Source organism: Grampus griseus, assembly GCF_964374135.1.
Source record: "Grampus griseus genome assembly, chromosome: 11".
NCBI classification, from domain to species: domain Eukaryota; kingdom Metazoa; phylum Chordata; class Mammalia; order Artiodactyla; family Delphinidae; genus Grampus; species Grampus griseus.
Window position 1 is genome coordinate 99299731 of NC_139005.1, and position 26931 is coordinate 99326661.

Here is a 26931-nt window from a genome sequence, read left to right on the forward strand (position 1 = left end):
GGAATTTCAAGAGAGGGGCTGTTAATCCCCAGGAGCTAGGGACACAACCCAAGGGAAAGCCTGCCTTCCCATCCAGAGCTGTCCCCTCCTGCCAGTTCCCCTGACAGAGCCTGCCCACGCCCCGTCTGCCCTCCCCGCTCCTGGTTCCAAGCAAGACACAACTTGGCCAGGGAAGCAGGAACTCTCGTCCCTCCTCCAGGAAGGCCTCTGCTCTCCCACTGCAGGCTGGTGCCCCACAGCCCTTGCTATTGCATCTTTCTCCCCAGCTGTGACCTCCTCAGATCAGGGACAGCATCTGGGTCCCCGCATCACCCAGCACAGAGCCTGCACTGACTACCTGTCAGTGAACCCATGACTGGTGAATGACCCCTTGAATGAGTGCATTAAAAAATGAAGCAGAATCTACTGGGGAAAGGAAGAAACGAATCTACAGTGGGTAGGCCATTGATAGAAGAGAGGAGGAGACCAAGAGAAGAGATGGATGAAGATATAGCAGCAACAACTTGTTAACAATTGGTGTGTTTACTAAGCACGTCGTACATGCTGCCGTGATACAGGGGGAAGAGCATCGGGAGTGGGTGTTTGGGGACCCTTGCCCCCAGCAGGCACCCACAGGGCTGTGGGGACCTGACAACTGGGCCAACAGCCCTCGCGTCTAGGACCCTCTGGGCTCCTGCCACGGTGGCCCTGTAGTCATGAGTCAGGCAAACCCAGGCCTTGGGACCATGGACTGAGCAAAGGCCACACCAACCTGGCCGCTGTCTTCAGGAGGCCCTGGCAGGCCGAGGGAAGCGTGGAGCTCCCGGGCCAGTGGGCCCAACAAAGGCAGCCTGCTGGAAGCTGAGCGGGACCCAGAGAGGCCGCTGGGGGGACAATCTGACCCAGGACCCTCCTTCAAGCCCCTCTCTCCTTCCAGGCCAGCAGCCAGGGCCATTCCTGGACTTCCCTGTTCCTCAAGCTAATAAATTATTTTTCTGAAGCCAACTTGAAGCTGGTTTTCTGTAACTTGCAACGCAAAGGCTCTTGACCAATACCTGCATCTGGGATTTGCACCTGGGTCTGTCTGGCCCCATCTTTCTTCTCCACTTAAGCAGGATCCTGAGCAGATGATGGAGCTCAGAAAGGAGCCATGGACAGAGGCTCAGGGAGGAGAGCGGGGAGACTAGCCCATCAGAATGCAGTGGAGGCGGAGGCAAAGAGCGAGGCTGAAGGCTGCAGAGGGAGCCCCCAGATAGAAACGAGGTGTCAGGGATGCCAGGACTAAGCCTAAAGGGGTTGCAGAGGGCAGGCCGTGCTCAGGCCCTAGACGGGTTCTCCTGGTCCAGGGGTTATAAACTAGGATGTCTGGTCACCCAGAGCCCCCCGGGCGCTCCTCGGGGCAGGGACGGGTCTTCTTAAGCTATTAAGAACTGACCCGTAACGCTTTACAAAGCAGGTAGATGCACCTATTCTGTTTGGTCGCCACGTCAACACCCTACGATAGGAATTTGATTTTTACTTAGGGATGAAGAGCTGGGATCAGAACCATGTCCCTTGCAACGTGTAGCTGTCCTGATGCCGAGACTGCGGTGACACCACGCGAGCTCTAGGGAACCCTGCCCCACGCTGCGGGATCACCGCAGGTCCGGGGCGGACCTCGGGCAAGCAAAGAGCTTGGAAGCAGTGCGCACGCGCGCCGCGCTCCTCTTCCTGACTCCGACTACAAACCCCAGGATGCACCGGGCGCCGCGGCCTTTCAAACCGGCCAATGAGCAGCCCGCAGCGCGTCCGCCGCGGCGCGTTTAAACCCGGGACGGAGGCGCGTCGGCCGGAGCGTCGCGGCAGCTCTGGGTGAGGGGCACCATCGGGGTGCTCAGGTGTGGCGGGCGGCTCGGGCCGGGGATCCCGGGGGACTCGGGCGCGGCAGGGGCTCGGCCGGGGGGCCGCGGGGTCCCCTTGCGCGGTGCGGCGAGGACGGGGTCGCCCTGGGGGCAAACCAAAGCCCTCAGCAGTCCAGCCCAGGAGTTCGGTTGTCCGGGTCTGGGTCCGGGGCGTTCAGGCCTCTCTCGGACGGCGCCGCCCCAGAGCTCCCGGCCCGGAGGCGTGCGAGCCCGGGGTGTGCGTCGCGGAGGGCCTCGGGCTGCGGCTCAGGTGGCCTCTACCGGCCTCCCCGTCCCTCCCTGACCCGCCGCGGCCGCCAGCCCCCTCTGCCTAGTCCGAGCTGCAGCGGCCCACGCTGCGGGGCTTCCCTGGGGCTCGAGGAACCCGGGGCCTGGGCTCTGACACCCGCTCACCTTCTTGCCTCTGGTCCCAGCAGTGACTTCTGACAGCCCTCGCCGCGCAAGGAGGGGACGGCAGCGACGTGCCTTCAGCCAGCCTGGCCCGAGAAGCGGGGATGGAGGTTCCCAAGAAGGATGGTACGTCCCTGTGACTACAGCGCTGTTGGTTCGGGGAGCTCAGGGAAGATGCAGGCCCTGCGAGAACTCCTTTATTTATTCACGGCTCATCCCGTGCTCTGCACCCGTTGAACTCCTGGTCCCTGTCTTCAAGGAGTTTGCATCCCTCTAACTTCTTTATTTTCCGCTTTTCTACATTCCCTTTACCCCCCAGGTTTAACTTCTGTCACAGCAGAGATTCTTGTCGGTTTTATTTACTGCAGTGTCCTCAGTGCCTGACACTTGATAGGCACTCGGATATCTGTGGAATTGGATTTGAGGTTGCCTTTTTTTTTTTTTTTTGCTTGTTGCTGGTTTCTGTTGGCCGAGACTTGTTCAGGATCTTGGCCGCCACGTTAGTGAGTGAGCCTGGTCTGTAACTTTGCTGTCTTGTTCTGTTCCTGGCAGGTTTGAGTGTGGAGGTGACAGCAGACTCACAGAATGAGTTAAGGGCCACGCCCTCTTTTTCTGCTAAAGCGTGCTGACGTCCTTTATCCTTTGTTCTTCACAACACCCATGCGAGTAGACTGGGTCTCCCTGTATCCTTAACTGCTCCATTCTGCAGAAACCATCCTAGAGGATGCCAGTCATCGGAGCTGCTTCATCGGATCTAGAACAGTATTTGCCGCTGCAGTCTTCTCCCCCTTCCTCTTCTATCCCCCCTTCCGAGGCCCTTCCACGTGCCCGCTGAATCCCCCGTTGCTGCTTCCTGAGGGCTTCAGCCCTCTGTCACCCTCCCTTCGCATCCTTACTTTTTTGCCTGTCCATTAACTCACGTTCATCATCGACGTGCAGATAGGTCCCATTATCTGACTTGTCCCATATCCTCCGCTCCCTCTCCACTGCCGTGTGCCTCATTCAGAGCCAGACTTCAAGAATCTTCACTATTTTTTCACATCCTTCAACCTCTGCCAACCCCCTGTGCCCCGACACTCCACTCAAGCTGCCTTTATCCGTCGCTGAGGACATCCGTGTTGCCAAACCTGCTCTCATTTTTCTGTCCTCTCAGTAACCTTGGACCTTTTCTCCTTCCGGAAACTTTCCTTGCTTGGCTTCTGAGGCATCTTGGTTTTCCTCCTGCCTCCCTGGCTGGTGTACTTCCATCTCTTTGCAGACTTCTCTTCCTCTCTCCGGGACCTGGTCTGGGGTCTCTTTGTACTTCCCCGCACAGGTCCTCAGACAGTCCCACGGCTTTAAATCCATTCTCCTTTCTGGTGGTGCCCACATTTTGTCTTGAGCGCAGCCTCTCCTCTGAGCTCTGGCCTTGTGTGTTCACCTGCCCTTGTACTTGGCATCTTCATGTAAATGTCTCCCACCTCTTAACTCAGCAGGTACCTGGCTCCCACCCCGTTCTTAGCAGGCTCTTTGTCTTTCTAATGGAAGTAAATTGCCTCTCCATTCACCCAGCTGTGAAAGTTGTGAAGCTGCCACATTCGTTCAATCATCAGTTATTGTCATTTCCACCACAGAGCTTGGATCCATCTACCTCTTTCCAGTTCCACCCAAATGCCACCACCTTGGTCTCAGCCATGTTAACTCACCTCCACCTACTTTTTTGTTTTTTTAATATTTATTCATAAGTATTTTATTTTATTTTATTCTTTAATATTTATTTATTTATTTGGTTGTGCTGGGTCTTAGTTGCGGCAGACAGGCTCCTTAGCTGCAGCTCACCAGCTTCTTGGTTGTGGCACATGGGCTCCTTAGTTGCAGCATGTGAACTCTTAGTTGCGGCATGTGGGATCTAGTTCCCTGACCAGGGATCAAACCAGGGCCCCCTGCACTGGGAGCGTGGAGTCTTAACTACTGTGCCACCAGGGAAGTCCCTACCTACTTGTATACTTTGCAGAGTGTGCACTGTAATTTCCAGTGTGTGCACTGTAATTTCAGTAGATGCTACCTGCTTCTTTTCTGATACACTGTACACAGCCCCCAGGGTAACCTTTTAAACATAAAAGTTAGAGCATATCTCTCTTCTGCTTAAAACCCTTCAATAGCTCCTGTCCCACTTTGGATAAAGTAAAAGCCTGTCATGGCTTGGACGCTGTCCGGGCTCTGATCCTACCTATGTTTCCACCTCCTCCTGCCACTGGCCGCTTCCTCAGAGGTGTCCCCACCTCCACGTTGGCCCCTCACCACACTGCCTTTCACTTAGTGTGCCCACTGGACAGTGCACTCCCAGGGGAGCACATGGCCCGAGTTTGCAGAATGGACAAGGCAGCCAGCCCAGGTCACTCGGAGCCAGTCGCGGAGCCTGGTGTAGAAGGCTTTTCCCCTGACTCCCGGTCCGGGATTCCTTTCTCCACAGCAGACAGATGGAAGTCTGTAGCAGTGACCTGTAAAAATGACTTCCTAGGTTCAGACACGTAAAACGTGAAATGTACGTCTCCATCCCCTTTTTATCCCTCAGCTGCCCAGTTACCACCTCCAAAGGCCACTGATGTCATTGGTCTCCTGGGTGGTCCAGACCTAACTTGTGCAAGGCCAAGGCAGTATGTGTCATTGAGTCCCCCTGTTCTATAGCATATAGAACTCTGTTCTGCATCTTGGTTTTTGCACCTAATTTATCTTGATGATCTTTGTATATCAATATATGAAGTGTTACTTTTTTTTTTTTTGAGCCTAAGTAGTGTTCCATTCCGCTGTGGGGCTGTGCTGTACTCCTGTCTGCTATCCGGGAACATTTAGTTTGTGTCTGGTGTCTTGCTGTAACAAATGCTGCTGCAATAAATAACATGGGGGGAATTCCCTGGCGGTCCAGTAGTTAGGACTCTGGCGCTCTCACTGCTGAGGGCCCGGGTTCAATCCCTGGTCGGGGAACTAAGATCTCACAAGCCGTGCAGCGCAGCCAAAAATAATAATAATAATAGGGGATACTTGGCAGCGGTAGACTTCTGGGTCAAAGTGTATGTGCATTTCTTACTTAGTAGATACTGCCAGGTTACCCTCTGTAGAGCTGTAGTAACTTACAGATCAACCTTTTTGATTTTTAACAGTCTTACAAATGAAAAGTGGAATCTCTGGAATCTCCGGATTTTTCATTACTCTTATTTTTGAGTGCGGCCGGACTTCTGGTCATATATTTAAGAACATGTCATTTTATCTCCCGTGAATTTCCTCTGTTCATATCCTTTGTCTGTTCTTCCGTTCTGCCTTAGTTGTTTCCTTACAGCACTGTTCACCAGTTGGCCCTTTGTGACGTGAGCTGCACGTGTTCTTTTCCCTGCTTGTTTCTTTTAACTTTGCTCATGGTGATTTCTGCCATGCAGAGATGTTAAATTATTAATATATTGGACTGTCAACTTCTTGTTTTATGGCTTCCAGTTTGGTATCATAGTTAGACCTCTGCACACCAGGTTATAAAGTGATTTCCCCATGGTTTCTTGTTCCCTTAGGGTTTCATTTTTTCAGTTAAGTCTTTGACTTATTTGGAATTTGTTCTGGTATGGTATGAGGTATGGATCAAACTTCAGATACATATATTTCCCCCCCCAAAAAGGTTATCAAGTTTATCTCAATACCATTAATTGAATAATCCGCTTTCCCCTTTTATTTGATATGTTACCTTCATGATATACTAAGCTTTTCTTTATATCCATGTTGCATATTTCTTGTTAGGTTTGTTCTTAGGTGTTTTGCATTTCCTTGGTGCTACAGTAAATGAGGTCTTTTCTTCCACTGTATCTTCCGTTCTTTTTAGATGTAAAAGGTGTTGTTTGTTTGTTTGTTTTTTGTGGCTGTGCCGTGCAGCATGTGGGATCTTAGCTCCCTGACCAGGGATCAAACCCGTGCCGCCTGCATTGGGAGTGCGGAGTCTTAAACACTGGACCACCAGGGATGTCCTGAAAGCTGTTGATTGTTGTGTAATAATTTAGTCAGCCATGTGCTTTTATCCGTTTACAATTTATAATAGTTTTTAGTTGATTTTCTTGATTTTTCTTGTGTCTGTAATCATAGCATCTGGGCATCGTGGTAATTTTAACCTCCAAATTCTTTCCTTTGTCTAATCGTGTTGGTTAACGCATCCACAATAATGAAGAATTGTGACCGTAGATGGCCTTGCCACGCTGCCAGCGTTAAAGAAACTTCTTCTTTAGTTCTCCATTAAGCCCGATGTGGGCTTGCTGGTTAATTTATGTGTAGATGGTAGTCAGTAGTGCTGTTCATCAGTATTTCTGCTTTTTTTTTTTTTTCCCTCTTGGATACATGGTAGAATTGTACTTCCCTGCCCACTTCAAGTTGGATTTGCCTCAGATGTCCAGTGAAAGGGGAATGTTATGTGTCACTTGTAGGTCTTTTAGACCCAATGTGGAATTTGCCATTTCCCTTTCTTCTGCCATGAAGACCAGCAGCGCTTCCGATGGTGGAGGCTCCGTCAGCCTGGGTTCTGGAGTGAGGGGGACATGGCATGGGGCCCTGGCAGACAGTCTGAGTGAGAAATACAGCTTTGCTGCTATAAGCCACTTGAGATTTGGCGATTGTTTGTTACTTCAGCATAAGTTAATCTATCCTAACTGATAATATGTATTTGCTCCTGGCTTTAGGAGGAATGCTTCTGATGGTATCCCATTAAATCTAATTTTGGCTTTTGGGTTGAAATGGGTACTTCCTTATATGATAAAATATGTCTGTTACTTTCTTTGTAGTTCTTTTAAAGTCAACAGTGTACGTTGCGTTTTGTCATGTGCCTTGTCAGTGTATGTGGAGGTGACCCTGGCTTCCCACTTAGGTCTAGTAACGTGACCATGCTACTAGACTGTGTGAAACTAAACTGTCCTGCAGTCCTGAGGTCCTGGCAGAACCTCGCTTGGTCACGATAGAGGCATCATCATCGACTCTTAACGTGCTGCTGGGTTCTGTTTGCAAATACGCCTATTCAGGACTTTTATGTTGACACAAGCCAAGTCCTTAGTCTTCTTTCTAGAGCAAACTTGGTAGGTTTTTGGTACGGTTGTGCTTGCTTCACAGATGCAGTCTGGAAGGCTTCTCTTTTCCTGTCCTCTGGAGCAGTATAAATGGTTTTGGAATGACATGTTCTTGAAAGGTTTGATAGAATCATCCTGCGAAACTGTCTAGGACTTGTGCTTTTTTGGGGAGAATGGCTCTTCAATAAGTTTCTCCAGTTATTTTGTGATAATTGAACTATTAAGATTTTTTTTTCTTTCTTTTGGAGTCAGGTTTGTAAATAAATCGATTTTAATCATTTAAATACAAAAAATATTCTATTTTCTAGAACATTATCTCTGTCAGCCAAGTTCTTAGGTTTATGTGCACAGAGTTGAGCAAACTAGCTTATGAATCTTTTAATCTCTTTATTTCTCTTTATTTCTTCTGTGCAATTGTGCTTTCTAGCTTTTCCTTGATTAGGTAGTTAGGATTAATTGAATTGACTAAGTAGGACCTAATTAGGCTATCAGTATATTTAAAAATTTTATGGTTTTGATAAGCATGGTGCATTGTTTATTAGGATCAAATAAAGTAAGATTTGTGAAAGTGGTATCTGAAGTTTATAGTATTGAAATAGCAGTTTATTGCATTTTGATAAATGTTTGCTGAGTCCGGGCCCTTAGCTGGACATTGGGGAGTTTGGGAGAGTTAGCAGGCATTTGCTGTCCTGGAGGAGCTTACAGCCTGGTTGGTGAGAGACATTTACAGGATAGGGGTGCTAAGGCAGAGGTCTGGCCGGGGGCTGCAGGAGCCCTAGGGGAGGACAGGAGTGGAGTGGGGTGTGAAGCTGGAGGAGCGAGCGGCCGTCCCAGCCGAGGGACCCGCTGCCCCAGAGCCCGTGGTCTGTCAGTGGAGACTCGTGGACACGCAGGGCTGGGGAAGGCGCTGTGGTGGACAGGGCACGGGGAGCACTTTTATCTGGGCGCTCAGGATGAGCTCCAAGGAGAGGCGACAGTCGACAGGTATGCATGGAGCCCTGCCGTGCGCTTGAGTAACGCTGAATTTGCTTCTGAAAGAGGACTAGGTGCACTCCGTAAATGGGGAATTTAATTCTAGGGGAGCTGAGGCAGCTGGTCTTCTGAAACTGTTCTATACCAGAAAACGACTTACCTAGTCTTGCAAAGCTATTCCAGTGACTCGGCGAATGCACTTTCGATTATATCTTTAAAATAAGGGCTGAAAAATAAGGACTTAGGCTTTGGAGGCAGCTCAGCAAACACAGAATGGCTGATGCTGCTTTTAAAAGGAAATGGAAAAAATAAGATAACCTAACGCCCCTTAAGAAAATGTGGCTATTAAAATAATGATGTCACACTTTTGGAAGTGAGATTTCAAACTAGTTTTGACAGCTGTAGAGACTATGGTGATGTTTTCTCGTTAGCAGCCCATCCCTGAAGTAACGACTGACTTTCTCCTCCCCAGATACTCTTCTTTTGGCTGACGAAAAGTTTGACTTTGATCTCTCATTGTCTTCTTCAAGGTAAACAAATGAGTTTTCTTCCCTGGCCTTTGTATAACCACGTGCAGTCAATCTTTCATTTAAATGCCCGTGGTATTAATCACCCTTTTCTGATAAAACAGTGCCCACGAAGACGATGAAGTCTTTCTTGGGCCCGTTGGCCATAAAGACAGATGTGCTGCCGCCAGCTTAGAGTTGAATCATCAGGTTCCGGAAGAGCCTCCTCTGCCAGCATCTTGGAGTCCTCTGACTGGGGAAAAGTTTGTGGAAGTTTATAAAGAAGCTCACTTACTGGCCTTACAGATACAAAGCAACAGCAAAGCCAAGGCGGCCCCAGCTGCCACGCCCAAAGGCCCCGGGAGCCAGGCAGTGGAAGGATTCATACAGGAATCAAAACTAAAAATACACCTCTTTGAGAGGGAAAACGAAGCGAAGAAAAGCCCCAAGTCACTGAAGAGGGAGACGTACCACCTGCCGGACAGCCCCTCCAGGGGACCGCCGCTCTGGGGCTCCCAGCCCCCCTCGGGTGCGGCCCTGCCGGCTGCTCCTGCGCAGGCGAGCCGCCCCCAGACGCCGGGGCCACCGCACGCCTCGTGCTCCTCTTTGCCAGTGGAGCCAGGCGCTGCTCACCCTCCGGACCAGGCTGGCGCTCAGAAAAAGGTCACCAGCAAACTGCTGCTGCCGCGAGCCTCGTCTCTTAGAGGAAAAAGCATTCCCTCGGCCCTGGAGAAGGTAGCCACGACCCCCAGCAGCACATTTATCTGGGGAGCCAGCCGCTGCCGTGCTTCTGAGCCCGCTTGGTTTGTGCCCTAGAACAGAAACTGTTGTGGGGAGGAACCTGGGAACGCAGCTGCTCTGAGGCTCCGAAGCGCAGGCGTGGGAAGTCCAGGAGCAGCAGTGCCAGTGGCGCGGGGAGCGGGGCTTGGAGCGCGTGGGCGGGGCTTGGGGCCCGTGGGCGGGGCTGCCTCGCTGCTGTGGTGACTTAAAAACACCTCCTGCTCAATTCTGTTTGAGATCTTGCCTTCTGTTTTGTTACAGCACTGGGCATTCCACCCGTTAGGGATTTTATGTGCGTTAACAAGCAACTTCTTCCAAAAATCCCCCCTCTGGGAATGGCCATTGGTCTCCCTCCTTAACCATGACTGAGTTTAGATTGTTCCCTCCCAGGCACGAGTGGATGCACTGCCTTGGGAGGGGGCAGTGGGGTGCGGCCAGCCATCTCTGGGAAGCGGGGGTCCCAGCGGCTCTTGTGGGAGGGCTCTGGGGCAGCAGAGGGTGGGTGTCAGATTACAGCCGCCTCCTGGGTTTGCCTCAGGGAGGAGCAGCTTGGAGCCTGCCCTGCGCCCTTTCCCTGTTCCGCTGCCCTCGGCAACAGGCTTCAGCTCTCCGAGCCAGTGAGAGAGGAATGATGCTTTGTGGGGTTGTTAGCAGGTTTAGGTCGATGCAGAACACCCAGCAAGGGCCTAGAAAATCGCTTCCCTCTACGAGCACATCTCCGGAACCACACGACTCCCTACTATCAGAACCCAGCATTGAACCAAGCTGAAAGTGGGTCTGGCATGCAGAGCCCTGCACCAACGGGGGCGTGCGACCATTGCTTCCCCAGGGCTGAGACTGCTCCTTTAATCATGCAAACTCCTCTTCCTGGAAATCATTTGGATGTAAACTTCTGAAATGATGTTTCTAGAATGAAAGCAACGTGGTTCTGTGTGTAACACGTGGACTCAGGACAGGGAGTTGGGGTATAATTTTGCTTCTTCTGGGTCCTTTTGTTTTCCTGGTCCTAAGTAGTGCTCTATTGCCAGAGAGCTGAGTTTTTGGTCAGTGAGGTGTTAGTTGGACCCCTAAGCAGCGTTTGAGCTCACTTGGGCACCCCCATCACTCCCCACATTGTTTCTGTGGGGAGAGTCATTCACATCCAGAGTGACTCACTGACACGGGTCACCCCTGTGAGGATCGCCTCTAGACACAGCTGGACCACTTGATTGTACTATTTAGAAGTGTCTTTGCAAGGCAGCTGCTAGGATGGCCGTAGTTAGGAGAAAAAACAACAAGTGTTGGTGAGGATGTACGTCGCTCATGGGACTGTGCAGTGGTGCGGCCACTGTGGAAACAGTTTGGCTTGGCAGTTCCTGGAAAAGTTAAACATAGAGTTATCACATGACCCACAATTTCCACACTTTGGCATATTCTCTAGAAAATTGAAACGTATGTCCACGCAAAAACCTGTGTAGCAATGTTCATAGCAGCAGCATTCATAATAACCCCAAATCAGTACCAACCCAGATGCCCATCAGCTGATGAACGGATAAGGGAAATGTGGTCTCTCCGTACGTGGAATATTTTTAGCCATGAAGAAAGGGAGGACTTACACATGCTACATACAGATGACCCTGGGGAACTAGGTCAGTGAAAGAAGCCAGACGCAGAAGGTCCCATGTCGTATGATCTCATGTACAGGAAGTGACCGTAATAGGCAGGTCATGTTCTAGAGACAGTATATCTGTGGTTGTCTGGGCTGGGAGGTTGGAGGAATGCGCAGTGACCGCTAATGGTCACGAGTTTCTTTTAGGAGCAACAAGAATGACCTAAAGTTACATTGTAAGTGGTTGCACAGCACAGAGTATAAAAACCACAGACATGCACACTTTAAATGGTGAATTTTATGTTACGGGAAGTGTGTCTCAATTTTAAAAATGGTGTAAAGGAAAGAGAAGGTTACTGCTTTATGAGCTGCTTTTGCTTCTTATGAAGTCTTCGTGTGAGGGGTTACTTATGGAAGCGTGGATTTGTTCCATGAATGCCCTTGTACCTGAATGTCAGGAATTTATTCTCTGTTGGACTCTGCTCAGTCCTAGATGAAGATTTATTGCAGTTAAGCAGCCCCTCTGGTGGAGGGCATGACCATTTAATGAATGATTCCGTTCTGTACAGCATTTTAAACTTTATGTAACTGGAACCAGTTTCCTCATTATCACCCTTAAATATGAGTCCTGACTGAGGAGGCGCTCTAGAGGAATTCTTCCTGTTAATGGTCTGTCTTGGTATTATTTCGCCCTGTGTTCAGTGAGGAAGCCAGCTCCATCACCATTCTGTCTGGTAATTTGGCGGAGGAAGTGAGCCGCCATATTCCTTTCCATCCAGGTGATGAATTTTATTTATTATTTTATTATTATTCTTTTGGCTGCGTTGGGTCTTAGTTGCTGCGCGCAGGCTTTCTTTAGTTGCGGCGAGCAGGGGCTACTCTTGGTTGCAGTGCGTGGGCTTCTCACTGCAGTGGCTTCTCTTGTTGCGGAGCACGGGCTCTAGGCACGCGGGCGTCAGTAGTTGTGACACGAGGGCTCAGTAGTTGTGGCTCGCGGGCTCTAGAGCGCAGGCTCAGTAGTTGTGGCGCATGGACTTAGTTGCTCCACGGCATGTGGGATCTTCCCGGACCAGGGCTTGAACCCGTGTCCCCTGCATTAGCAGGCGGATTCTTAGCCACCGCGCCACCAGGGAAGCCCCATCCAGGTGATGAACTGAGGACCATGTGTTGGGAGATGGATGGTGGCTGCAGTTGCTCTAACTGAAGCCTTCGTGTATCTGTACATTGTGAAAGACTAAGTAGTTCTCACGTTTCAATTTACAATTTTTCAGCCCATGAAAGAGAAACCAGCTGGTCCTTCCAGGATGAAAATCCTAAATGAAAAGGATTCCCACAGCAGCGTGCCCCCTGACAAGCCATGTGCCGCCCGGGACATCGCTAGCTTGCCAGCTGGTGGAAACCACGTGGTCCAAGGCAAGCGGTCGCTCCCTGTTCCAAACAAGGTGGGTTGGCCAGTGCCGAGGGGGGCTTTGGCCTGTGGTCGAAGGGAATAAGGGGACGCTTTGTATACAGGGGACGTGTCTTTTTTTTTTTTTTCAGGCCGCGCCATGCGGCATGTGGGATCTTAGTTCCCCGACCAGGGATTGAACCCAGGCCCCCTGCAGTGGGAGCGCAGAGTCTTAACCTCTGGACCGCCAGGGAAGTCCCCCACGTGGGATGCGTCTTGATTAAAATCAAGGTTAGGGAGGTTGAAAATAAGACCCGGTTGAAGACAGGAGAGGCAGCTTGGCGAGATGCAGGGCACACAGGCCTGGCACGCGTGAGGGGCCGGCCTCTGCCCCCGGGGAGCCGAATGGACTGAGGGACGTCAGCCTCTCTGAGCACAGGGTCTCCCTCACTGCGTCCGTGCACCGAGGGGATGGAACGTCGGTGCTCTGAAAACTGCAGCCCCTCACAGGCATGGGGACTACCGTCCACATCTTTGCTGTTTATTTTCCAGCGTTGAGGTGTGTGTGCTTGTGAAAAGTGCCACGTCACTGGTGGTACTCGTTAAGGCTGCCCAGTGCTGGGCCTTGCAGCTGTTGACTCCATAGGCCAGGGTCCAGGCCCCAGATCTGCCGTAAGCAGGCTGCCAGGTGTTCCTCATGCAGGGCTTTGTTGGCCACTCCGTGGGAAGTACTGCTTGACCTTTTTCTTCCTTAAATTCAAGACAATTTGTAAACTATTAAAAGCCATTTAAAAACCCCACTTTTGCAGTAATAAGCCATGGGTAGTAATGAAGTCTTTGTTTTAGTTTGGGCTGAAGAAAACCATGTTAAAGCCACCTGGATGTGCTGGCAGTCTTGCAAGAAAGTCCTCCTCAGGGTCCGTCTCGAGAGTGAGTGCCAGCGTGTGTGCTTCTCCAGCGGCTGGCAAAGGTAAGGCCGGCCCTGAGCGCTGTCCATTCCTGCCAGACTTGTCACAGAACCACTTAGCAGAAGGTTCTGGAAGGCTTGCTGTGGTCTGGGGCAGGGGAGACTGTTGGGGTCCCTGTCCTCCTCCGAGGGGCATTCCTCTGATGGGCAGTCCTGGTTCAGGGTAGGGTAAGCAGTCACAAAGTGGGCACGCTCTCCTGGTGCCAGCGGACCTGGAAGGACGCTGAGGCCAGCCTCAGTCATGTGATTAGACACAGATGTTTTTAAAGTAGGGCTGTTCCAGGTAGTCTAGGGCACAGGACCCCTGTAACTCCGGTGTGTGTATTTAAGTCTGTACTCCCAAACCTGTTTAAATTCAAGCTCCTTTTTAATCTTTGCAAGCCAAGGGTGCCATCTAGCGGTAGGGGAGAAACCCTAGGAGGCTACGGGGAGAGGCATTGGACTTCCTGCTCTTTAGGACGAAGCTCTCTTCAAATTATATTGGCTGTGTAGACTCTGACCATAGGCTAGGCAGCATGGTGTGCATTTTGTATACAAAATGTGAAAAGTCTAAACTCCTGGATGAGACTCATCTGATTTGGAATCCTGTTAGTTGGTGGTTAAGAGAACTTAAGTTGTTCCTGTATCTTTACAAACTGAGGGGATGACACCTCCCTGGAGGTGTCCTTGTGGGCCTTAGAAGAACCACGTAAAGTCTCATTCCTGTGTCTCGCATGTGGCATGTGTTCAGTGAAAAAAAGTTCCGTTACATTAGGTGCTGTGAGGTCTGTTTTGCTGTAATGGTTCTGGGCATCAGCACCATTTTTGTTTACGATTTCTGGTCCTGCCTCTGGGAAAGGTTGAGACGGATTGAGGGGAGGCTTCTGGTGAGTGTATATTTCTCTGTTGTGCGTAGCAGAATCACCAGGCTCAGATTCCATAGTGTGATGGGGAGAGCACCGTGAAACTGTTAACATGGTGTAACATGAGCTGTGGCTTCAGTCATTCTCTTAAATTTCTCTTAAGAACCTTTTACCAGATTGAGCTCTGTGTTGCGTATACTGGCAGCTGAGTATTTTCACCCTAGTTTATCTACTATGCTGATTTAAGTAACGCTCATAATTGATATGACCTAACTTCCTTGTAATTTAAAGGAACCGACCAGTAAGGACTGTCTTCTCTTCATGTTTCCTCCCCACCTCCCTGGCTGGCCAGGTGGGGCATGTGTCTAGACCATCCATTTTCACCTGTTCAGCTAGGGTAGTTTTCTGCTGTCGACGTAATCAATGAAGATAGGAGAGCTTGAACTTACGTATCCTTATATGCATCTTGGTAATTGTGTCCAGAATTGGCGCCTGAGACTACATTCAGCTAAGCCACGAGCAGTCTGGGTTGTCCCGTGTTTGAGGATGTTGCCTGATGGACGTACAGAATATTGTTCATATGTCATATTTTTTTAATATGGAAATCACCATGATAGAAATAAGTAATTTTCCTCATTTGAAAATATTCTAAGGTAGATTAGCATATCTTGTGTGTGTGTGTGTCAGAGAGAGAGAAATAACTTCATACTTTAAAAGTAACATCGGCTTGAGCGATAACCAGATTTTGTGTCTCCTCTTCCAGCGAAGCCAAGGGACCGTCCAAGCATTCCTGCGGACAGTTCCCAGTCCAACACCAGCCAGTCGGGCAGAACGGGACTTGTCCTGCCACGGCTGTGTCTGCAGCCGGGCCCTGCAGGCGTGTCCTACAGGCAGAGCCAGAGGCCCGGAGTTGCTGAGTCGACAGCGGAGCAGCCCAGGGCGCCCACCAGAGCAGCTCTCACCCAACCCCAGAGTCCAGGACAGGGAGGCCCCGGGCTGAACTCTCATCTCAGTTTGTCACAGTCTTCTCAGATGAATAAGACTGGGAGTACAAGAAGGCGCGATTCCTGTCTGAATTCCAAGGCGAAGGTTATGCCCACTGCTACAAATCAGTTTAAAATTCCCGAGTGTTCTACTGGTAAGTAATAGATGAACTTTAATGTGTTTTTATTTTTTTATTTTTATTTATTTTTTAATGTGTTTTAAAAATATTGAACGAATTATATTTAAAATTTAAAAAATTGTTGGTTTTGGTGATGGTGGTTTCTTTGCTTTCGTTTTACTTAAAGCACTTTATATATGTCTTCTAATTTTCTTTGTGTTGGATAATTCAGTGAACTTCTTACCTTGTATTATATTGCTGCCCTGTATGTAACATGTCATTGTCGCATGGCTGCTCTTAAGATTTTCTCCTGTTATTTCCAGCGTGTCGATTATTAGGTATTTTCAATGGTTTTCTTTGTGTTTATCCTGCTTGGGGGTTCTTGAGCTACTTTGATCTGTGGGTTGATATTTTTAATCACATCTGAAAAAAATGTGTCCGTTATTCCTTCAAGTATTTTTTCTTGCTTCCCCTCATTTCCTGGCACTCTAGTTACCTGCGTGGTAGGCCTCTGTATGTTGTCGTTTAGGTCACCGAAGCTTTGTTTTCCCCGCACCACCCCGCCTCTTGTCTTGTGGTTCAGTTCTGATAGTTTCTACCGTCTCGTCCCCATGTGTACACAGCTTTTTCTGCAGTGTGTCTAATCTGCCCTTGAGCCCGTCCAGTTAAATTTTCATTTCTGACATTATAGTTTCCTCATCTTTGTCCTCATGGTCTTTATGTTTTCCTTTGAATTCTTGAACATATAATGGTTGTTCTAAAGTCTGTTTCTTCTAATTCCATCTTCCCCATCATTTTGGGTCTGTTTCGGGGCTTCTTTTAGAGCTTTGATGGGGCAGGTCTTGGCCTTTACTCTTGGGATAGTTTAGCCCTGCAACTAACGTGTGGCCTTTCTGAGCCTCTCCTGAGTGTGCTGTGTCCACGAGGTGTCCACTCTGGCCAGTTGGTGTGTTTCGCAGCCCTGCGTGGTGCTGGCAGTGTTCCTAGTGGTGGTTCTTGTCTCTTTGGGAGTCCTGCCCCATGTGCGTGCTGCTGCTCTCTATGCAGTGAGGACTCGGGGTCCCTCTCAGGTTTCTAGAGCTCCTTCTCTCTCTGTAGCTCCCTCCTCTCTAGTACTCTGCCCCCCAGTTCCAGCCTCCTTGGGCTCTCCCCACCTGCCCCGGCATCCTGGCAGCGCTACCAGGCGGAAAGCCCTGCATGGTGTCTGGCAAGTAGTAGGCGGGGCGTTTGGTCAAGGTGAATTAATCTGATAAATGTGTATAATGCAAGGAGTTGCATGGAGCTGATGAAGGGGGAGCACAGCTCTGGCCTCCTCTCTCAAACACATGCCTTCTAGTGGCTTGAATGTTTTGAAGTTGTCAGCTTCACTGGCCAGTACAGGTGGCCTTTAACACGTGACAACCTCACTTGAGTTACTGCTTATGTAAGAATGAGCCGTTCTTTGGAGTGTTGTCCAGTGCTGGACACTCTTTTAGGTATAAGGGATGTAATGGTAAGACAGATATCCTACTCGTGGAACGTACATATTAAGAGTAAAAGATAAGAAATGTCAAATAAGTATACTTTCAGATCATAAGTGAATAAAAGAGGATGGGGAAGAATTTAGATAGAGGGGTTCTTTAAGCTTAGATGGCCAGTGCAGGCTCCCTCAAGAGGTGACACTGAGCTGAGATCTGAACCATGAGGAGAAGGCAGCCATTAGAAGAGCCAGAGGGAGAACGGTCCAGGCGGGAAACGGCAAGTGCAAAGGTCCTGAGGCAGAAAGATGCTGGACGAGTTCTGAAAACAGAACGAAGGCTGGAGTGGTAGGGATGTGTGGTTAAGTTAGGGTTAGGTTCTGCTACAAGCCCAGAATAGCATTGGTTTTCATCAAGATAGATGTTTAGTTCCCTCTCACTTGAAAGTCTACGTAAATTTTCCAGAGCTGCTATGGCTCTCGTTGTGTTGGGGTCTGGGCCTCTTCCATCTTGTTTTGCCATGGTTAGCTTCTCTTCCTCATCATCTAGTATGGCTGCACCAGCTCCAGCCCTCACACCTACCAGCAGGAAAGGTGAAATAGGTGAAGAAGAGCAAAGCCCTACCTTCCAAGGATACTTACTGGAAGTTGCACATGCCACTTCCTTCTGTGGAAGTCATTGCTCAGGACTTAGTCACGTGACCACACTTACCTGCAGGCGATGCTAAGGTATGGGGTCTTTCCTACACTCAGCTAAAATGTCTTTCTAAGAAGAGGGGAGCAGATACTGATCAAAACCAGCAACGTCAGCCCCGTTAGTGAGCGAGGAGAAGGGTAAGAAGAGACGGAGACGGAGAGGCAGTCAGAGGCCAGCTTGCCTGGGCCGTGCGTGGAGGTGGCCGTCGGCATACCCGTGCGAGAGCGGGTGCCTGCGAGGGTCTGAGCAGGGAGGAGCATGACCTTCGACAGATCCCTCAGCAGAGGGAGAGATAGGCCCTGTGGCCAGAGTGGGAGCAGGGAGGACCATGCCCATGCCTGGCTGGGGTCCAGATGAGAGATCGCGGAGGTGGTGGCAGCAAAGGTGAGAAGGGCTCCGACCTGGGGACGCTCTGGGAGACCAGGAGGCAATGTGGCCTTGGGGACTCAGAGTGACCCCGAGGCTTTGGCAGGAGCGCCGTGGTGATGGAGGGCCGGAGGGAGAGCAGCTCGGGGTGGAGACTAGCTGTCCAGTGTGGACCTGTGGAGTCTGCAGTGCCCGCGGGCTCCGTGGGCCGGGTGTGAGCTTGGACCTCAGAGGAGCAGCCTCAGCTGCAGGTGAAGTTTAGCTTTCCGCCGCGGAGAGCCTGGTGTGTTTGCAGACACGGACGCCCTGACAGACGGGGCCTTCGGGGCAGCCCCTGGCGCAGGGCCCGTGGACTGCGTTCAGCAGCGTTTGCTTCCTCTTCCCAAACGCCCGCAGCCCGACACGCCTCTGGCCGAGGTGCTGCCGCTACCTGGCTGCTGACTGGTCCCCCACCGCCCGGCTGTCAGCCGTGTGGAGCCACAGGACTCCTGCCCTCCGCTGCCCAGGCGGGGTCCTCAGCCCTCGGCCCTTCTGACATCTGCACGCTCGCTGCGCAAGGCTGTTTCTGTTGCTTCGCAACATCAGGTCCATAGCGGGCACACCTTTCGTTATTCGTCCTGGGCCGAGTGGTTCCACGAAGTCTGCCCGCAAGGCTGCGGGTGCGACCCTGCTGTCGAGCACATGCAGCTCTGCCCGTGCGGTGGCCGCTCACTCTGGCTGCCGCGTGACCCTGGCTGTCATCACAGAGGAGCCATGGGGACGGTGTGAACAGAGCCTGCAGCAGAGCCTTTAGGGTACAACTCTCTGAAAACACTCGTGGTTCTGAGTGTCATTTACCGTGACTGCTTCCAGGAACCACACGAGGGACGGAGACCCGGGGGGACCGGCAGGCGTCTCTGTGGATCAGAAGCTACTTGGAGGGAAGAGCACCTGCAGCTCCGGGAGGAAGTAATTTCCAGGCCCTTCAGACTCGGGCCCTGGACTAAGCCTTGGTTGACTGGGGTATAATAAGGGCACTTTAATAATCTAAAATTCCACAAAAATAGTTGCCCTCCTGTGCACTCTCTGGAAGCTCCTGAAGAGTCTTCCACTAAGATGAGGGAGGAAACAGGAAAGAAGAAGTTATGGGGCCTGAAAAGGGGGAACCCAACACAGGAGGCGGTGAGAGTGAGGGGCGCAGCCCGGTCTGGGAGAGAGACCTCCAGGAAACGTGTGGGCTTGGAGCCCAAGAGGCAGCCCCGTGGAAACGCTCCCAAAGACAGAGGTTGCAGGGCATTCCGTCACAGGGCAGTTCTGTTTGTTTGTTTTTTCCTTTTCTAAAAAATATTTATTTGTTTTGGCTGCGCCGGGTCTTAGTTGTGGCACGCGGGATCTTCGGTGTGCCGTGTGGACTTCTTAGTTGTGCCATGCGTGCAGGATCTAGTCCCCCAACCAGGGATCGAACCCGGGTCCCCTGCATTGGGAGTGAGGAGTCTTACCCTCTGGGCCACCGGGGAAGTCCCTGGAGGCAGTTCTTACGAACTCGAGGTATGGGATGGATGGGCACTGCGAGAAGACGGGCTGTGTACTCCGTTAGACTCAGTTGTCCAAACGGAAACCCTGGAGGGCAGGCGGCCGCATGGATCGGGGCCGTGAGACTGTGAGGGAGCTGGGATCATATCATGGCATCTCAAGGTTTTGAAAAACGAGGAAGTAGCAGGATATGTAATTTAGGGATGGAAGGTAAACACCTCAGGAAGCAGGCAAGGTGGAAATAGGGGAGGTGTGGCTGGAGGCTGCCATTTTGAATCTCTTCGTTTTTTTTTTTTTTTGGTGTGTGGGTCACTTTGATCTGATCAACGTTTGAAAAGAACAGGAGGTGGAAGATGAGGATAAGCACATACAGGCAGCTCTTTTGAGAAGATTTGCCGTGAAGAGGCACAGAGACGTGGATCGGGGGCAGAGAGGGAGGACGGGGCGAGGGGGCAGGTGCAGGTTGGTTTGAGATGGGGGGCCGGGGGGGAGGTACCCGTAGGAGCAGGGCCTGGGCCTCTCCTGCCTCCTTGGAAACCCGGGCCACCTTCCCCTTTGGGGCTGGGGTCGGCCTCTACCCTTGGCTTCCAAAACACAGCAGGGTGCTGCCAGGGGACCTGGCACCTGCGGCTTTGGGGGCCCCCGGGTGAGTCTGGGACTTGGTCCCCGTGGATGGCGGCCCGGGGCTCAGTCCTCTGAGCCCGCTGGTCGTTGCCTTGTGACCAGATGAGATCACACACGCAGAAATGCTCATCAACCGCCAGACGGCACATAAATAACGTCACGTCTTAAGATGACCTCGTGCCCTCCCGGTTCCCGAGAGCCGAGGCGGTGGCGGGCTCTGTGGGGCCCGCCTGGACCCCCCCGTGTTGGCGCCGCTTCTGCAGGCGGGGCTCACGGGGAGACCCGACAGGGTCGTGTGCTGAGTGCCGCCTCGTCCCTCGGGCCACTCTGTCCCCGTCTGGGGATTAGCCAGGCTGAGGGCAGTGGAGGGACCAGGACTCTTCCTCCTCTGCACCCGCTGGTTGGGCACCACAGCCCTGCCTGGTGGGTCCCCGGGGAGGGAGGATATGTCCCTTCCCACACGCCAGGGCCGGAAGGTTTTCCCTCCGGCTTGTCTGGCCTTTATCTACTTTACGTGCCGTCTTCGCTGCATCTTGGGACCACGGGACACTTAGAGGAGGACTGCCTGTTTGGCGAAGGCAGATGCCCCGCATCTGACTGACCGTCACTTCCCTTCTCGTCTCAGGTGAACCCCTGGACGGTGCGACACCAAAGTCCTGTCGGGCGCAGAGGCCGCAGTCGTGCACGTCGGTGGGGAGGTACTGAGTCGGTCTGCTTCCTCTTTTTTTTTTTTTTTAACTTCTTTATTGGAGTGTAATTGCTTTACAATGCTGTGTTAGTTTCTGCTGTATAACAAAGTGAATCAGCTACACGTATACATATGGCCCCATATCCCCTCCCTCTTGCGTCTCCCTCCCTCCCTCCCTCCCTATCCCACCCCTTGCAAAGGACCAAGCTGATCTCCCTGTGCTATGCAGCTGCTTCCCACTGGCTGTGTATTTTACATCTGGTAGTGTATATGTGTCCGTGCCACTCTTTTCTTACGAGAACAAACTGAGGCCCCTGCTAACTTCTGAACCCACAGCCTGGCTTCACGTGCCTGGCCTGAGCCTGGTCTCTTGGAGCCGCCCTCGTGTCCCTCGTGGTGACGGTGGCCCCAGACTCGCCTCCGGAGCTGGGAGTGCCAGTCCTCAGGCTGAACCTGCAGTTCTCCAGCCAGACCGCCCAGCCCCCCATGGAGGTTCCAATCAGTGGTCTGGGGTGGAGCCCTGGGCCTGCAGGGTCTCCCAGGTGACTCGTGTGCACCCCATTTGAAGACCACTGGCCTGGCTCAGCCACTCAGACTCCGGTTTGAGTCCCAGTGCTGCCACTGTGTGGTCTAGATCTAGTGCAGGTTACCGTTCTGACTGCGTTTCCCCATCTGTCCAGCGGGGATGGAACCAAGCACAGCACAGCAGTGCCGTAAACAGTAAGAAAACACGCGTGCGCACGTGTGCCTGCCTGGGAGTCATTCACACGAAGGGCAGCCCCTCCCCTGACTGCTTTCCTGCTGCCACCTTTACTGCCACCTGCTGAGGTGGGTGGGCTGCTCCCCCACACGTCTGGCCCTCTGGTGACCGGGCCCCGGCCCAGCTCTGAGTGCTGTCACAGTGGAGGGACCCTGGCCCAGTGCAGCTCAGTCCTGGGCCCGTCAGCTGGGGGTGGGGCAAAAGTGAGGTCACTGGGGCTTCCCTGGTGGCGCAGTGGTTGAGAGTCCGCCTGCCAATGCAGGGGACACGGGTTCGTGCCGCGGTCCGGGAAGATCCCACATGCCGTGGAGCGGCCGGAGCCTGTGCTCCGCAACGGGAGAGGCCACAACAGTGAGAGGCCCGCGTACCGCAAAAAGAAAAAAAAAAAAAAAAAAGTGAGGTCACTGGCCCACAGGAGCACTGTTCCCAAGGCTGGGGTCCCGGCACCAGCACGTGGCCAGGGTGGGAGCGCTGCTTCAGACCTTGCTGGGGTGCGGCGGGCAGGACAAGCGCCGGAGCAGGGCCCTAACCCCGGGTCCGCCCCAGCCCAGCCTGGGCCGTCCGCCACTCTGCGTGGCTCCGGGCCTTCATTTCCTTGTATGTGAACTTGGGGGGCACTTCCTGGGCTTGGGCCAGACGCTTCCCTTACAGTATCAGCCACACTGAGCCGCCTTCCCGCCACGCACAGCGGCTCAGAGCAAGACCCAGACCTGATGGCCACTGGCGGCCTTGATTCACCTCTCTGTGCCTCGGTCTTCTCGCCTGTACAACAGGGACACAGTTCCTACCTGCCAGGGCTACTGTGAAGCTTACATTTGTTTAAATCTGTCTTTATTTTCACTGGAGTTCGTGGTGGAGCTGCCAGTGCTCAGCAGTGACGGGCGTGGGGCAGGTCCCGGAAGTCTGCAGGGCGCGGCAGCTTGCTTACGGCACCTCCTGCCCCCGCTCCTGCGGTGACTGTCTCTCAGGGGATGTTAGTCTGCGTTTAGACTCTCCTTGAGCATGCGGACTGTCCTTGGTGGGTGATACGTGTGCCATCTGGCCTCCCATGGGCTCCGCGTGGGCGGGAGGCCCTTGACTTTATTTTATTTAATAAGATAACAGTTTACTTTACTCGGCCTCTCTCCTTTATCAACAACCAAACAAACTGACAGTGAGGCAGGATGCGCTAGCAGGTGAAGCCGCAGGTATCGCCAGGGTGGGAAGGAGAGATGCGTGGGAAACAGGCATCCGGTGCCCCGAGTCACTCACCTGTGTTCACACCTGATTCAGGGGCCTTAGACCCAGGAGCAGGTGCACACAGGGAGAGTGCTTGTCAGCTCGCGTGCCCGGCCGGGCCCGCCCTGGGTCTGGACTTCCTTGTGGAAATACTTAGCGCCAGCAAGAGGTGACTTTGAGATCCTTATGAGCTCCCATGGAGAGCATTTCATGGTACCACCCATGATGTGCAGCCACACTGGATCAGAACCTCAGATGGGCCCACTGAGGACCCGAAGCCCATGCCAGGGCTCCCGGGGGGGTCGGTGGCCGCACCCCCTGCTCAGAGGACAGGGCTCTAATGGGCTTCGCTGGCCTGAATCTTCCATATTGAAACCACGGACTTTCTACTGCGTTAGTGCATGGCTGAATTGTTAGATTTTTTGTTCTGCTTAAGACTTTCGTGTTTCTAGGGTTGCTCACAGCACTCCTGCTAGATGGTCCTCAGCATCGCAGAGCCTTGAAAACAGCGTGAGGACCCCTGTGAGCAGGGGGCGCAGGTCAGCCCTGCCCACGCCTGCCAGCCGTCGACTCTCCAGCCTGCCCCTGGCGACCCCTAAAACTGTGCCCAGGGCTCTGGCTTCTCCCCTGCGTGTGTCTGCTCGGCGACTTTCTTCTGAGCCCCAGAAAAAGTCTGCAGTGAGGTAAGAGTTAAAGGCTGCAAAAGTCTGTGTCAGATTCATAAGACCTCAAGCGCTCATGTGCTGGGAAATCACGGTCGGGAAGCAGCCGGACTGGTTCATCACCGCTTCTCGGCAGCGTGGGGGAGCCTGGCCGCACTGCACGCCCTCCCATTGGTGGGTCTCTGCGGGGAAGGCAGGCCACCTGCTCCTTGGTTGTGTTTCTCTCCTGACGTCACATCCCGGGTCCAGGCCGGGGGCCTGAGCAGGCGGGGAGGATGCCTGGACCTCGTTACACCCTTGGGGGAGACCAGAGTCTCCCACAGGGAGGAGCCCTGGGGCAGAGCTGCGCACTCAGGAGCCGTCCTTGTGGCCGGGTTCCAGGGAGAGCCCCCAGCCTTGCCCTTGAGGGTTTCAGTCAGGGTTGCCACACTCAGGCTTCCTGGGAAAAGGTGCTGCCCACCCGCCTCTGCCCTGTCTCCCACTCGCTGGCCCTGGTCCTGCTTCGTCTGTGCAGGAGACTGAACGGGCACAGGGCGGCATCAGGCCTCGATTCTCTCCTGTGGCAGAGCGTTGGGAAAGGCTGGGGGCGCTAGTGCACAGATCTGCCAGCAGTGGGTGTCGGGCATGTACATGTCTGTTTAGTTCTGTGAGGACACGGAAGACTAGAAAAAGAAAGTGCTGGACTGTGTGTCACGTGGGGGAGAAGGGACGCCAGACAGTAAGACACAGGCCCATCGTGTGGCCAGTCACAGTGCTCTGTTCATATGCGTTGTAGGTTTGCAGGCGTCAGCAGAGGGAAAAATTCTTTCAAATTATTATGAAGCCTTTAAAATATTAAAAAGAAAAGACGCTGTATTAATTTACGGAAACTGCTGCTTTTCTCCTGTAATTCGGTTCCGAGTCATCGGGTGTCTGAGGCCCACCAGGCGGCAGACTCTGTCCTGGGCCTGGAGACGCGGCGGGAAGTGGCGGCCCGGCCGGGTCTCCCTGCACCGTCTAACAGGAAACACAGACACCAGGGCAGCATATCTGCAGGGTGACAGGTGGATGGGGACGGCCCCGCCGCAGAGTGTGTAACCAGGGCATTCAGACCTGTCCGCGGGCCCAGGCCTTCCAAGGAGGTGGCATCCCGGGCGGGAGGGTGGACGTGGCCGCAGCGCGTGGACAGAGGCGGGATGCCCGCACGTGGTCCTCGCTTGTTCCTCCTCTTTAATACCTTATGGAAAAAGGCATCACATAGGCACGTGGGATCCAGACTGGTAGCTGGCGCTGAGAGGGACCTCGGAGACCGTGCAGTCGTCCTGCAGGAGCAGGAACCAGAGCTGGCTGCTTCTCACGGGACGACGCTTCTCCAAAAACAGTCTCCCCGAGCCACAGCCAAACAAACGAGCGTCGCCCGGAAGTGTCCTGATGAGATGCCCTCTTTCCCTCCCGCAGAACTGCGCCAGTGAGAGAGGGTGACAGCAGGGCTGCCGCCGGGCCCTCAGGCTGCTCCCCGGATGGGAGCTTTCCTCCTGCGTCTGCTGTGCCACAGGCACTTAACTTTTCTCCAGAAAAGAGTGATTTCATGTTTTCAAAAAGTGTCACCACAGATGTAGCACTGCACGAAGCACAGCCACCTGAAGCTACAACACCCAGTGAGGTGAGAGAAGCAGATAGCGTTGACTTGTGCTGTCCTGGGCTCCCCCCGGGTGACCGTGAAATGTCACCTGTGACCCCGGCTCCTCTGCTGCCAGCTGCACCGAAGGGAACGGGTCAGGACCTCCCACCTCTGGAGGAGACCAAAGCTGCGTCTCCCCTGTTTCCGACCGTGGAGATGGCCAGGTTTCAAAGGGTGGGAGACGGGAAGCGGGGCAGCAGGGAGTGGGTGAGCGGGAGCTCCAGCGTTGGCCCCTGGCAGGAGGGAGCGGACGGGCTGGAGGGCCGTCGGTGCCCACCGCAGCCCCTCCCCCCACCAGGGCCCAGCCCAGCCCTCCTTCCTTGGGTTTCCAAACTGTCAGTCACGTGGGACCTAAGCAGAGCCCACTTGTCTTCCCAAGATGGTTGACAGAAGATGCTAGGATAGCCTTTCAGCCTTGTTTCTTGCCTAGGCTCTCCTCGTGGATGTCAAACTGGATCAGCTTAGCGTCACCCTGCGGGCTGCAGCCACACCCCTGGGCGACCTCCCGCTCATCGACTTCTGCAAGACGCCGGAGGCAAGCGTGGCTTTGGGGTCTGGAAGCGGGCCCCTGGTCGACCTCCTGACAAACACCCCAGACGCCGACAGGAGGGCTGTGTCCAAGCCCTGCCACGAGGTGGGACAGGTGAGGTGTGGCAGGGGCCTCGCTGGCTTCGGCCTTGGGTGGTCTCAGTTGGGTCTCCTCTTCCCCCAGGCACGTCCCGGTGACCCTGGAGAGTGGCCACTGGGGCTCCTGAGGGCGACGTGGCTCGGCTCGCCTCACCGTTAGCGGTGTGAGCGCACAGTTCGCCAAGTCGCGAGCAGGAAGCCACCCGGGAGCCCTCCCAGGGCCAGGGCCCCCGGGTGCTTCACGTGTGCCGCGCGAGCAGAAACGGCTGAGGAACTTGGTGTCTTCTCCCTCCAGCTGCTTACACACGATGGCCAAGGTGCCTTTCCACTGGGCCTGAGCCAGGTTCACTGAGCAGCTGGGTGCCGAGCCGCGGGGAGCTGGCCGCAGGCAGCCTGGTCTTCAGGGGACCAGTCCTTCGGGGTCTGCGGGCCGGGAAGGGGCGGCACGGACGCTGCGTTCACCTCTGTGGCTTCTCTCCTGCAGCTCATAGACTTGGCTTCCCCTCTGATCCTGCTGAGCCCCGAGGCTGACAAGGAAAACGTGGAGTCACCACTTCTCAAGTTCTGAGCGGAATGAAATCCTTTGCGTTTCACTCAAAGTTACAAGAACAGTCAGTCTTAAAGTGGTTTTCCACCCTCAGAAATAAATTTTACGAGGAATTGTATTGGAAAACTTGAAACACAAAACAGAACCCTGAGTAAAGCTGCCGTGCCTGGAGCGGGGCCGTGGGGTTGGGGGGTGTTTGGCCACCTGAGGTCACTACCGGCCAACGGCCTCCGTCCTCACGGCCCCCGTCCTCACGGCCCCGCTCACACGCTGGGAGCAGAGCCACAGTCGCTCCAGGTGAAGAATTTGTTTTGAACCTTTTGTATGTAAAATAGCAAGTGACTATTTTTAAAATTAAGTTTGTATGAAAAGTTAAACAGTCTAGATTAAGTTAAATTGTAAAATAAATGAAATGTATTAAAGCCTGTCCTGATGTTTAAGATTATCCTGATTTTCAAACATGCATAGCGATTGTTATTACTAATCAGCAGGCACAATTTATATTATCCAGACTTGCTTTCTACAAAAGTGATTTTCAAAATTTAGTGTGAAGAAAAATTGGTTAAATGCAGACCCCAGGCCCCAACCCTCAGGTCCGGGGCAGGCCTGGTAATCTGCACTTTCACTGGGC

At 53.1% G+C, this 26931-nt stretch overlaps 1 protein-coding gene across 1 annotated transcript; it reads left to right on the forward strand.

Annotated features, from left to right (window-relative positions):
- Positions 1–2374: 2374 nt before the first annotated feature.
- GTSE1 (G2 and S-phase expressed 1) lies at positions 2375–26374 on the forward strand (the record flags this gene model as incomplete). Its single annotated transcript, XM_082666748.1, has 11 exons — positions 2375–2396; positions 8784–8841; positions 8943–9552; positions 12457–12627; positions 13419–13542; positions 15145–15519; positions 20764–20836; positions 23257–23487; positions 24904–25108; positions 25557–25769; positions 26238–26374. The coding sequence occupies 11 exons, from the start codon at positions 2375–2377 to the stop codon at positions 26319–26321; spliced, it is 2166 nt and encodes a 721-aa protein (XP_082522874.1). The 3' UTR covers positions 26322–26374.
- Positions 26375–26931: the final 557 nt, after the last annotated feature.